The sequence below is a fragment of the Astyanax mexicanus genome, chromosome 20 (assembly GCF_023375975.1).
Source record: "Astyanax mexicanus isolate ESR-SI-001 chromosome 20, AstMex3_surface, whole genome shotgun sequence".
NCBI lineage: Eukaryota > Metazoa > Chordata > Actinopteri > Characiformes > Acestrorhamphidae > Astyanax > Astyanax mexicanus.
Genome location: NC_064427.1, coordinates 17,095,949 through 17,109,420, shown reverse-complemented (window position 1 = coordinate 17,109,420; position 13,472 = coordinate 17,095,949). Strand labels below are relative to the sequence as shown.

The 13,472-nt window shown below is 38.5% G+C and overlaps 1 protein-coding gene and 1 long non-coding RNA gene across 8 annotated transcripts in view; both read left to right on the top strand.

The window, feature by feature from the left end:
* Positions 1-221: 221 nt before the first annotated feature.
* Positions 222-13,472, top strand: part of atp6v1b2 (ATPase H+ transporting V1 subunit B2) — a 38,108-nt gene continuing 24,857 nt past the window's right edge. Inside the window, exons 1-6 of the mRNA XM_007229909.4 lie at positions 222-445; positions 2,627-2,682; positions 5,084-5,182; positions 5,313-5,406; positions 6,929-7,006; positions 7,321-7,460. Coding sequence (XP_007229971.1) covers positions 313-445; positions 2,627-2,682; positions 5,084-5,182; positions 5,313-5,406; positions 6,929-7,006; positions 7,321-7,460 — 600 coding nt within the window. The 5' untranslated portion in view covers positions 222-312. The remainder of the gene's footprint in view (positions 446-2,626; positions 2,683-5,083; positions 5,183-5,312; positions 5,407-6,928; positions 7,007-7,320; positions 7,461-13,472) is intronic.
* LOC125784853 (uncharacterized) lies at positions 7,831-10,716 on the top strand. 7 transcript variants are annotated; one of them, XR_007427446.1, is made up of 4 exons: positions 7,831-8,628; positions 8,785-8,862; positions 8,919-9,230; positions 9,466-10,716. It is a non-coding gene; the product is annotated as an uncharacterized LOC125784853 (long non-coding RNA). The 7 variants fall into 7 exon arrangements; XR_007427445.1 differs by having other exon boundaries at positions 7,831-8,654; positions 8,811-8,862; XR_007427447.1 differs by having other exon boundaries at positions 7,831-8,654; positions 9,127-9,230.

Below are 13,472 nucleotides of genomic sequence, written 5' to 3'. Positions count from 1 at the left end.
GTACTACTGTTTTTCAGTGTTTTTGCAGGGGGCAGGACCAAGCTCCTGTTTTATTGGTTTATTAACTTTTTAATTGGCTGGTTAATGGTCTATTCTAGTGGATAACAAAAAAATAATAATAAAGAAAATACATGATAATAAAAATAAACTGCTGTAAATAAACTGTATGTATACAGCACCCACCAGACGGCGCCTGCAGCCTTCACTGCGCATGCGCGGCAGAGCTGCTGTCACGACCCGCAGCAGCAGCAGCAGCAGCTAGCGGAGATAACGGCTAAGCTAACGGCTAAGCTAAACTAAAGCGGAGCAGTCATGAAGGCGCTGCGGGGAATGGTGAGCGGAGCCGTGAGCGAGATTTCCTCGGCTGTAAGCGGACACAGACCCGCCGCGGCCCGGGAGCACGCCCTGGCGGTCACCCGGGACTACATCTCCCAGCCCAGGCTCAGTAAGTGCCGATTTAACTGGGAAAAACCCGGAGAATATCGGTTAACATTTAGCTTAGCTAACCTAGCCCATCATCACCCTGCAGCTGCTGCAGATTCAGCTCTCAGTGTGAATGAGTGAAAGCGTTTTAAACGGAAAAATGCAAAAATACAGCAGTTTCAATTGATTAAATGCTTTTATTTAGTATTAAATATGAATAATTCGCTGTTAGACGGTCCTCTGCTCTGTATTTAATTGTTTATAAGCTGTTGAATGATGGGGATGTCCTTGTGTGCAGCCAAGTGCATCAGTATTACTACCAGATATAAACATTAAACAAGCTAGATTATAGTTTATACTGAATATAAACTGTTAAAACTGTCGATTGAAGCCATTTTGTCAGCCTTTTATTCGCTTTATGGCCCTAAAATAATGTCACGATGTTTCAGGGTATTTTTTGCCATAAGGGTATTCTTAGCAATATGACAAAACATTGAATTTTTATAAATTTATTTTAAAAATACACTTAATAAAATTGTGGATTGAGCATTTCTGGAGATTCTTAGTAGCTCTGCTGCCACATCTGCTTCATTAAAGCTGGCTAAATGATAAGATTGTGTTTGTAAAGGCAGGTAGGAGAAGATGATCTTGAATCCTGGTTGGTAGCTAGCTATCAGGCTTGTGTATTCAGCATCCCCTGCAGAAGGCCTGATGTAGTCAAAATATAGCTATTATTGGATGCAATTGTAAAGAATAGAGGTGAGGGATATGGCACTATATGGCACTAAAATAATATCACAATATTGTAGGGTATTTCTGCAAGATGAAGAACATTGAAATCTGAAAAAAAATATTTCAAGGATACACTACTGTGAATTAAAATAAATAAAACTTTTTGACAGCCTTTTTTGTAGCTAGCTAAATCATGAGATTTGTCTCATGAGATGCATTTGTCTGGTTGGTATCTATCAGGCTTGTGTATTCAGCATCCCCTGCCGAAGGCCTGATGCAACCAAAATATCCAGGTTGGGATGCAATTATAAAGAATGGCGATAAATCATCTACCTGCCATGATGAATAGTTTATGTCTGTGATGTATCATCACAGATATTATTGCAATAATCAACATTATTGTCATATTAAGAGCATTTAAATGCCACTGATGTGATGATTGTAGAATAGCATAACAAAGTATAACAAACTATGCCCTTTTAAAAAGAAAACACATTTTAAAAACACCAAACATCACATTGTTAATCTTTTTTTGTTTAATATTATTGATTTTAAGAATATACCACTGTGTATTAAAGACTAGATGATAAGAATGCATTCATAAGGGTTGATAGCTTGTGTATTGAGCATCCTTTGCAAAAGGCCTGATGCAATCAAAATATCCAAGATTTTATGTAATTATGAAGAATGACAATAAGTCATCCACCTGTCAAGATAAATTGTTTTTGTGTGTGATTTATCGCCGCAGACATTATTGCCTTAAGCGATATTATTGTCATTTTAAAATCTATTAAATGCCTTTGATGTAATGATGGTATAATAGCATAACTAAGGAATTATTCCCTTTTAAAAAAAGTATTGAGTGAGAATATTGGTTATTATTGCATGACTAGCTAAAATACTGTTCCCTGTGAACAAACATACAAATAAACTCAATAGAAAATAATATCACAATATTCTGAGGTATTTCTGTGACATGGATATTCTTGGCAATATGACAAACATTGCATTTTTTTGTAGATTACACTACTGAGTATTAAAGTAAAAAAAAAATGAAATGCATGATTGTGTGCATTTGTGAATAATGATAGTAAAACCACTGAATTAAATGCCCACTGTAGGCTTTATCAACACTAACATTATTCCACAGCAAGTGTGTTAAGGAGAAATAATATTAATCATCATGTTAAAGCGTTTTTATGTGAATTATACAGCAATAAGACTGCAATAGGTGAAACTCAGTAATATATGAATGAGCCGTACTACTATAATGTCAATCAAATACACTGTGACTGATGATTTAATATACACAGTCAGGCTGCAGCAAAAGAAAATCCTTTATTAAAGTCATAATTGCAGGGCTATTGGAACAAAAGCTTAATGTGTTTTGATTTAAGACACATGCAGGGGTTCTGAATAGATCTATTATATTTAATATGACCTGATTTTTTTTTTTTTTTTTGGTCCACAGCGTATAAAACTGTGTCTGGTGTCAACGGCCCCCTGGTGATTTTGGACCAAGTGAAGGTATTGTGCAATACATTTACTGTAACAGCATATCAGCATATTCACGGTACAGCTCTTCAAAGTATGTGAATACTATAAATAAATAAATATATATATGCCTGTGCCAGTATAGTACAGTATAGCCTGCTTTGTTGTCTCTTGTGTAAAATGGGTCATATTCTCATGTTTATCTCACATTTTATATAGAATTATTAGCATGATTGACTTTACACATGACTGGTTAAGTGCAATATTCAAATATTCAATAGTCTTTTTTTTTTGTTTTAACTTTAGCCTATAAATGTATAGAAGTTGTAGTTGTAACCACAAAAAAATGCTTGTAATTAAAATAGAATGCACTTTTATGCAGATTTGTAAATCATGTAGATCAATTTTTTATTTACAATGGGGCATAGAACAAATATTAAATGTACGAAGTAAGACATTTTATTATTTTATGAAATATATTAATTTAGAAGATTTATTCCAGCTACAAAAGGCTGGGAAAGTAAATGTACTTATTAGAGAAGAACATCTGCAGTAGGAAAAATCTACTACTAACTTACATGACTGAGTATAAAAAGGGCAGTTTCAAGAGACAGAGTCTCACAGAAGGAAGATCTGCCAGAATTGCATCTGAAATTATGGAACAAATTCACAAAAATGTATCTGAAGAGATCTCTGTGGGTAAGGAGTAGGGAGGTAAATCACAAGATTCATTACGATACGATTATTTTAGTCAACGATACGATAATGTACGATACCTCAAATTATCTCACGATACGATACGATATGATATGATACGATACGATTCGACTTGCTGAGGGCTCCTGCATTGTGTAATTCTTAACTCAAACATGTGCTCGGCAAACAGCAGCGGAGAGTAACGGAGAATAGGCGGAGAATAACACAGAGCGGAACAATGCAATGTTCTAACCTCTTACTGCAGATCCAATTTTATGCTCATTTTGCACTACTACGATATAACAAAGAATATCTTAAGTTTTGGCTTAAATTGAAGTAGACTGTTGGGGCAAAACAATAATTCACTTCAAGACTTTCATTTCCATCATTTGAGAACATCAAATGCAGAAGAAAATGTAAAAAAAAAAAAAAAAAAAGCACCTGTTATATTTGGAGTTTACAATGTGTGTATGGATGTTGGTGATGAATAGTCATTCTCTACATTTCCTGATTCAGTAGTTGTAATTTATATCACAAAGCAAAGTTACACTGCATTATATTAGGTGTCCACCAGGCGTCTCCAAAGTGTTCAAAATCTCTCCAGGAGAAGCCTTCCGGAGAAAGGCTGATTAGACTGAACACCCACGTGATCCAGCGCTCACGCCATTGGTTCAAAAGACGATCACTCAAGAAAAGTAGTTGTTTGTGGACCAATAAAAACCACAGAATCTAGAAGAAGACAGCCTTAGCTTTGGATTCACAACTTTACCTATAAACATTACATGTGTGGTCGCTAGGAGCTTGAGAATATGACGTTGCGGCTGCGCTGAAATTAAAACAAGCAAGGAGAAGTGAGCAGGCGAATAAAGGACTTTATGGATATTTTATCTGCGGTTCAGTGCTGTATTGTGGATGCTGTGATAGTAAGTGAATGTTCTATAATATAATCTGATGTTATTTTATATACTAATAATATTTTATAAGGCTATTTTGTTGGGGAGGCGTGTTCCTCATGTAAACAATGTAAAAAAAACAGGCTGTTTTCAGGCGACTGGTTTCATGTAGATGGCTGTAAATTTGCATGCAGGTAGTTAAAGTAGTACTAATGAATATGAGTCGGTTAGTTGGTCGCTCTGTTTAGAATATTTGATGCTTTGAAGCATTCTACTTTACATAGTCAGAACGGGCCCGCCGGCGACCCGCAATACGGCGCTTCTGCAGTAACCGGTTAAACACACGTGGAAAAACACATGCATCTATGTTTTTATGTCAAATCGATGCATCGTATCGTTCATAGTTGTATCGATGTATCGATACAGATTGATGTATTGTTACAGCACTAGTAAGGAGCATGCTCCACAGTCTGTATTTAATGCTGGTGATCTTCTGGCCCTCAGGTGCTGCATTAAAAACAGGAATACTTTCAGGAATCTTTACTGTCTCTGAACACACCTGGTTTTAATCCAGTTTAAAATCAGTTTAAAGCTGGATTGTGCAGAGAAAAAGCCATATGTCAACTTAATCCAGGAACACGTTTTTACACCGTCAAAATCTGATCTGACCACAGAACAGTTTCCATTTAGCCTTAGTCCATTTTAAACTCGGTTTTACTGGGATTAGAAGCACTAGTATTAACATATATCATATAATAAAAGATTACTTGGCATAATAGTAGAATGTTATGAATGTGAAAGTTCTGTTAACACTGAGCTCGACCCATATTATTCCTTCCCTTCAGTTTCCCAGGTACGCTGAGATCGTCCACCTCACCCTTCCTGATGGAACTCAGCGCAGTGGGCAGGTGCTGGAGGTCACCGGCTCAAAAGCTGTTGTCCAGGTAAGCAGGGTTCTTCAGGAGCATAAGGAACACACCTCTGCAGGTGATGTGGGTAAATGATGGGTACTCCATTACCACTATTACTCAAGCCTTAATGCTGATGTTCTTCTGTTACTCATCTGTGTTGCAGGTATTTGAGGGAACATCAGGAATCGATGCCAAGAAGACGAGCTGTGAATTTACCGGAGACATTCTGCGCACTCCAGTATCAGAGGACATGCTGGGTGAGCAAGAAATCCCATCCATACGTACATTCACCCACCCATCTGCTCATTAATTCATCCATCCATCAACCCATCCGTCTACTAATCTTTCCATCCATCCAGCTATCTTTCCATTTATTCACCTAACCATCCATACATACAGTCATATGAAAAAGTTTGGGAACCCCTATTAATCTTAATCTTTTTTAGTTCTAAATATTTGGGTGTTTGCAACAGCCATTTCAGTTTGATATATCTAATAACTGATGGACACAGTAATATTATATGTAAATTATATTGTGCAAAGTGCGCTGTATTGTTGACCGATGCACAGTGACACCATCTGCAGCAAGATGATGCTGCAGCTCTTTGGAGGTGGTCTGTGGATTGTCCTTGACTGTTCTCACCATTCTTCTTCTCTGCCTTTCTGATATTTTTCTTGGCCTGCCGCTTCTGGGCTTAACAAGAACTGTCCCTGTGGTCTTCCATTTCCTTACTATGTTCCTCACAGTGGAAACTGACAGGTTAAATCTCTGAGACAACTTTTTGTATCCTTCCCCTGAACAACTATGTTGAACAATCTTTGTTTTTAGATAATTTGAGAGTTGTTTTGATGAGCCCAGGATGCCACTCTTCAGAGGAGATTCAAATAGGAGAACAACTTGCAATTGGCCACCTTAAATACCTTTTCTTAGGATTGGATACACCTGGCTATGAAGTTCAAAGCTTAATGAGGTTACCAAACCAATTTTGTGCTTCAGTAAGTAAAAAGTAGTTAGGAGTATTCAAATGGATAAAATGATAAGGGTGCCCATACTTTTGCACCGGTCAAATTTCATCCATCCATCCATCTATACTTTCTCCTAATCATCCATCTACTCATCTACTTATCATCTATCTATTTGTCCATACATAGATCCATCTGTCAATCCATTTAATCCAATTATCCATCCATCCATTCATCCATCCATATACACAACTGTCATTCTATTTAATACATCCATCCATCTACCTAATCATCCATCTCTCATCCATACATGCATATACACATCAATTGATTTAGTCCATCCATCATGCATCCATCAATCTAATCATTTAGTTATCCATTCATCCATGCATACATTCATGTGTCAATCGATTTAGTCCATCCATAAATCCATTCATCCATCCACCTACCAATCCATCCATCTTGACATCTGCTTATCCATACAGCCCTCTAACTATCCTTCTACCGTACCATTAATCCATCCACCAACCCATCCATCCACCAACACATCCAACCATAAATCTATGCTGCAATACTTTTATTCTATATTTCTCCCCCTTAATCCATCCACCTACCTGTCTACCATATCGATTTATTCATATATCCATCCTTTAATCAATCTACCATCCGTGCACATATTTGCTCATTCATTTATTCATTCATACCCCATTTGACCAATCCATCCATCCATTCACCCAAAGAGACTCTTTTATATGAATATGTTAATATTGAACATAACTTTCAGTAAGTTTGATTTAAACCTTGTTGTTTTTCCAGGCCGTGTTTTCAACGGATCAGGAAAGCCGATCGACCGAGGCCCCACTGTCTTGGCGGAGGATTATTTAGACATTATGGGTAATCACATGGGCTGCTGACTGGTTTAAATACGGGAATCGTGTGCAGATGCAGCACTCTTTTAAAACTGGGCTTTTGAAAATGTGCCATTAACCAAACAAATAGCAGAGATAAACTGAACATTTATATCTGAACAGCTGTGAAATCACCTAAATCTGACTGAACACAATCAGCAGTTTGTGCTCTCCAGCTGTGGAAAGCTGTTATTATTTTTGTTCTGTTTGGATTCTGTCTGCTCATCAGTGATGTGTTAATGGTCATGAGTCTGTACTTATATTAATTTTTTTGTCTAAATGATTCTGTTGTGTTTTCAGGCCAGCCCATCAACCCACAGTGTCGTATCTACCCAGAGGAGATGATCCAGACCGGCATCTCCGCCATCGATGGCATGAACAGCATCGCCAGAGGCCAGAAAATACCCATTTTCTCTGCAGCTGGTCTCCCACATAACGAGGTCCTGTTCTTTCTCTTATATTCAGTCTCATTTTCAGCAGCTTTGTGAACAAAACCAAAGCATTGTGGCTTAAATCAACAAGACTGTCAGTTGTATTTATATTATTCTAATGCTATATAGAGTTAATTACAGTTAGACACTCTCAGTGTCTAGCTGTAATTAACTCTATATAACATTAGAATACTAAACCCAAATAAACATTAATAACGTCAGTGATCAGTGGGAGTATCTAGCTGTAATTAACTCTATATAACATTCGAATACTAAACCCAAGTAAACATTAATAACGTCAGTGATCAGTGAGAGTGTCTACCTGTAATTAACTCTATATAAATTGCAGACACGTCAGTAAAGTGTGATGGGGGGGGGGGGGGGAGGAGAGAGAGAGAGAGAGAGAGAGAGAGAGAGAGAGAGAGAGAGAGAGAGAGAGAGAGAGAGAGAGAGAGAGAGAGAGAGAGAGAGAGAGAGAGAGAGAGAGAGAGAGAGAGAGAGAGAGAGAGAGAGAGAGAGACACACACCTAGTGAGAGAGTGAGCATCCTGATTGGCCTCTCCTCATTCTAGGTTGGCCAATGAGTTTTTAGTGTGGGTGGGACTTGCAACGCACAAGAGAAAGAGAGAGAGGTGGAGATGCGTGTAAAGAGAGAGAGGTGGAGATGCGTGTAAAGAGAGAGAGGTGGAGATGCGTGTAAAGAGAGAGAGGCGGAGATGCGTGTAAAGAGAGAGAGGTGGAGATGCGTGTAAAGAGAGAGAGGTGGAGATGCGTGTAAAGAGAGAGAGGCGGAGATGCGTGTAAAGAGAGAGAGGGGGAGATGCGTGTAAAGAGAGAGAGGTGGAGATGCGTGTAAAGAGAGAGAGGCGGAGATGCGTGTAAAGAGAGAGAGGCGGAGATGCGTGTAAAGAGAGAGAGGCGGAGATGCGTGTAAAGAGAGAGAGGCGGAGATGCGTGTAAAGAGAGAGAGGGGGAGATGCGTGTAAAGAGAGAGAGGGGGAGATGCGTGTAAAGAGAGAGAGGTGGAGATGCGTGTAAAGAGAGAGAGGCGGAGATGCGTGTAAAGAGAGAGAGGGGGAGATGCGTGTAAAGAGAGAGAGGTGGAGATGCGTGTAAAGAGAGAGAGGCGGAGATGCGTGTAAAGAGAGAGAGGCGGAGATGCGTGTAAAGAGAGAGAGGTGGAGATGCGTGTAAAGAGAGAGAGGTGGAGATGCGTGTAAAGAGGGAGAGGGGGAGATGCGTGTAAAGAGAGAGAGGCGGAGATGCGTGTAAAGAGAGAGAGGCGGAGATGCGTGTAAAGAGAGAGAGGGGGAGATGCGTGTAAAGAGAGAGAGGCGGAGATGCGTGTAAAGAGAGAGAGGTCGAGATGCGTGTAAAGAGAGAGAGGCGGAGATGCGTGTAAAGAGAGAGAGGTGGAGATGCGTGTAAAGAGAGAGAGAGGTGGAGATGCGTGTAAAGAGAGAGAGAGGTGGAGATGCGTGTAAAGAGAGAGAGGTGGAGATGCGTGTAAAGAGAGAGAGGCGGAGATGCGTGTAAAGAGAGAGAGGCGGAGATGCGTGTAAAGAGAGAGAGGCGGAGATGCGTGTAAAGAGAGAGAGGGGGAGATGCGTGTAAAGAGAGAGAGGGGGAGATGCGTGTAAAGAGGGAGAGGGGGAGATGCGTGTAAAGAGAGAGAGGTGGAGATGCGTGTAAAGAGAGAGAGGTGGAGATGCGTGTAAAGAGAGAGAGGCGGAGATGCGTGTAAAGAGAGAGAGGCGGAGATGCGTGTAAAGAGAGAGAGGTGGAGATGCGTGTAAAGAGAGAGAGGTGGAGATGCGTGTAAAGAGGGAGAGGGGGAGATGCGTGTAAAGAGGGAGAGGGGGGAGATGCGTGTAAAGAGAGAGAGGTGGAGATGCGTGTAAAGAGGGAGAGGGGGAGATGCGTGTAAAGAGGGAGAGGGGGAGATGCGTGTAAAGAGGGAGAGGGGGAGATGCGTGTAAAGAGAGAGAGGTGGAGATGCGTGTAAAGAGAGCGAGGTTTTCGATTATGACACGGCCCGTGTTCTTTTCTACAAAGAACGGATTTTCTGCCATTTGATCCATAAGATTAATAATCTGTTCATAGCTTTAGAAAATAACATTTTTATACAACTATGCTAACGATGACATAAAAAGACAGCGACCCAAAATACCGTGCTGTAATGTTTGGAGAAGTTGCTCCTCTTAATTTAAAAGTACAGAGCTCATTGAATTAGAACAGGGTCAAAGTAACCTCTTATTATGCAAATATAATACTACTACTATAAGTTATAATACATTGTAGATAGTAAGATAGTAGTAAATAGATGTAAGATAGACTATGAGAATTATAATGTATAGATATAACTGTAATTTATATTACACATTTATTATTCTTATTACTGAGTTTCTAAATCCTTGTTATATAGATAAACTATGAATATTCTTCAGTAAATTCGTGGACTGATATTGGCAGTAATCAGTAATTCAGTTTTTATCTGCTGTTTATTCAATAAAAGCCCCATTATGGGACGGAATGGAGCTTTTCTCACTGTGGAGTAAATAGTTCTGTGCAGCTCCTATTAACAGTACGGTTGTTTGCACGGCACGCAGAAAATTCGCGTCATGCTGGCGCCTGCGCAATCTCTCACTTTCCCGGTTAACGCCCCACGAGAAGCCGATCAGGAAGTGACACGATTGGCTTCACCTGGCTCCGTTGAAATCAGCGGGATGGCTTGGTCCAGTTAATATATACTGTCAATGGTTATTGGTCCCATAACCAGCCCTTTTACAATAACCACACCTTTTTTGAATAGAGCTGAATAACGTTTTAAAAAACGAATTCTGTGGGGATATAAAAATTTGAAAATATAAGCAGAGGTTACACTAGCTGTTGCATTCAAATAATGGAGGTAGAATTGCAGTATATTAGAAAAAAACGTGATTGAAAGTCTGTCTGTTTTGCCATTGAAACCTATGGAGATGGGTGGGGTTACACGGCTTTCTGAAACCGAACAGCAGGGGGTGCCCAACCTGTGGTGACTACACTTTTGAGAGACGATGCTCTGTCCAGCTATACACAGTCTATTGTACAGTTTAAACACTGATTTCTATATTAACCGCGGAGAGTTAAATTACTGCAGAGAGCTGCTTACCTGAGTTTAAACACGCTTCACTCCTTCATTAACATTAATAAGACTAGATAAACTAACGTTAGCTGGATAAGTGTTGGGGAGATACTGTACTCTGTCCAATCCGTTTTAAGTTATATGTTAGTAACTACAGACTTTATTTTGAGCAGAAAAAACTATTTTCTTAAAGACAAACAATAAAAAAATACATACAAGTATCCTAGAATCTCCTGAAAATAACATACAGCCTGTGTGAATGTTTCCTATAATATACTTTGGTACGTCAACTTATCAAAAGGTACTGCAAAACCGTCCTCACCAGTAGGAAATACAAATGGAGGGCATGAAAAAAAATAATCGCGACTAATCGACTAATCAAACAAATAATCAGCAGATTAGTTGACTACAAAAATAGTCATTAGTTGCAGCCCTACAGGACAGCAAGAACAACTCAGTGACGTTTCCGGTGCAGCGCGGTCTTTGCCTACCACCAACAGCACTTCTTCAATGCTGCACCATCTCAGCCGAAGAAACCCGGAATGGAGCGGCCGAGACTAGGTAAATTTAACTTATAACAAATCAATAAGATTAACATTAATGTACCATATTACCTTAATAACTGTCAAATGTGTGGCTAGTTTATTAGAACGGAGAAAAGTTAATACAGGCATTATGTAATCAGTAAACACGGCACTATCTTGATAAGAATATAAACATGTTAAATACATGTTAAATTTAGCTGAGCTTAAGTTACTTTGGCCGGAAATAATATGCTTGATTTTTTTTTTTTTTTTTTTTTTTTTTTTTTTTTTCATTTATGAGATTATTTGGCCAGTGAGACAAAACTATAATACGGAAGGTTCGTACGGTCATGAAAAAACTGGAAAAATTATGAAATTTAAAAATAGTAATTTCCAGGCCTGGATAAGTTTTGGAAAAATAGAAATACACAAAGTTTGGGTACAGATCTTTGTGTTTCAGTTTATCGATGGAGAAAATCTTTTTTGAGCTAAAAAAAATAAAAAATAAAAATACATCAGCTCAGAGTTAATTCAGTAATTTAGCCTTTACACAATGAAGCTCTCAGGATCTGACACTTATTTTAACATTTTTATTTGATTTATTTCAGACCTGTGGTGAAACAGGGAAGTGTGTGTCTCTTGGTTGATGGATAAAAATATATAAATTTACTACTATCTTAGGGTTCATAAATGCACAGTCATAAAATTACTGTATTACGTCATTTAGTCTTAGTGATGCCAATTAAATAGACTCATATAAATAACATAACTAAACAAAAAAAAAAGCAAAATGTTAAATACTTCTATTGTCACAACAGGTCCTGATATATTTTGGAGAACATCCCCTTCCCAAGAAGAAGAATCCACTGACTTGGTGGAAAAGAATGACGCGCTTATCCAACGCATCTTACAGTTTGTCAAAAAATGGCTTTATTCTTCATTCTTCAAATGTACAGATATATTTAAGCTTCTATGTAAAGGAGATTTCTGTTATTATCTTTTACACTTCAAATGTGGCAGCTTAAGACCTTTAAAAACCATGCTATCAATATTTGCTTTGATCAATATACATTATAGCATTTATCAAGAAACCACAGCATTAGACAGCATGGTATTTTCTAAAAGCTCTATACCAGGGGTGTCCAAACTACGGCCCGCGGGCCATTTGCGGTATTTTAGAAATCGAATGAAAGTTGGCCCGCTGTTAAGTTGGTTTTTAGGTGTCAGAAGAGTCTAAAAGCGGCGAAAGTGAAGTTGCGCAGAAAAACGGGCCAAAAAGTCTAAAAGCGAAGGGGGTGCGCAGTTATAGCGCAGAAAAACGACCAAAGAGTATAAAAGCAGAGAGGTTGCGCAGTTGTAGCGCAGAAAAACAGGCCAAAGAGTCTAAAAGTTGCCGTAATTAAGAAGTTTAATATTAAGAGACATCATTAAATGAAACATCAATTTGAAAAATCTTAGTTTACACAACACTGTCAAAGATAGATAAAGATAATAAGTCAAGTAAAATGGTGTGTAAATGAAAGTAATCAGGAAAATGTATAATTTAAAGTGGTATATTTCACTATTTGTTATATTACAGAGTCTGTGGCACGTGACTTCAAATATATTTCTCCTTCTGGCCCCCAACAAAAAAAGTTTGGACACCCCTGCTTTATACCAACTGGACTATTGCTCACTTACAGCACTGAACAATGCTTAAAGAGAGAAACACAATATCCACAAATCCTAAAATCCAGCCATGTGGATAAAACTGCTATAAAACTATTTCATGGTAATTTCTATTAACTGAACACCTAGATAGCATAGCCAATCCCCATAAACAGCTGCAATGCATCCCATTTAGACCCTCTGCATGCCGCTGTGCATGCTGGGTTGCCTTAAATGCAGCAGCTAAAAAGTAAATTAGAGCTTAACTTTATTGGCTGCGTCCAGCCAATCAGGAAACAGCAGGCTATGACACCACACACAGAGCAGCTGCAGTGTTTAAATAAATAATAATTTAATGCAGCCCTGGAACTTAATTAAACAGTAAAACTTAATAAGATTATAACTGCTTTCTATTTGGTTTAATAATGTGTGTTACTTTTTATTTACAGCAAAATGAAAAAAATGTAAAACTACTTTACTGGCCTGTATTTTTACACTAAAGGCTGTGTTTATATGAGTGTGTGTTTACATTGAGGCCCAATAAATTACCAATCAAACCTAAAATTGTACAGTTGTACAGTTGAGTTAAAAAACAGAGGATATTGCTCATTTAAATTTACAGGTTTCAACTGTGCTTTTACATCGGATGTATATACCATTGAAGTTTGGGTTCCGTGTCTAAGCGGTTCAAGGAAATGGGGAATTTAAAAGGCATTGTGAAATACTG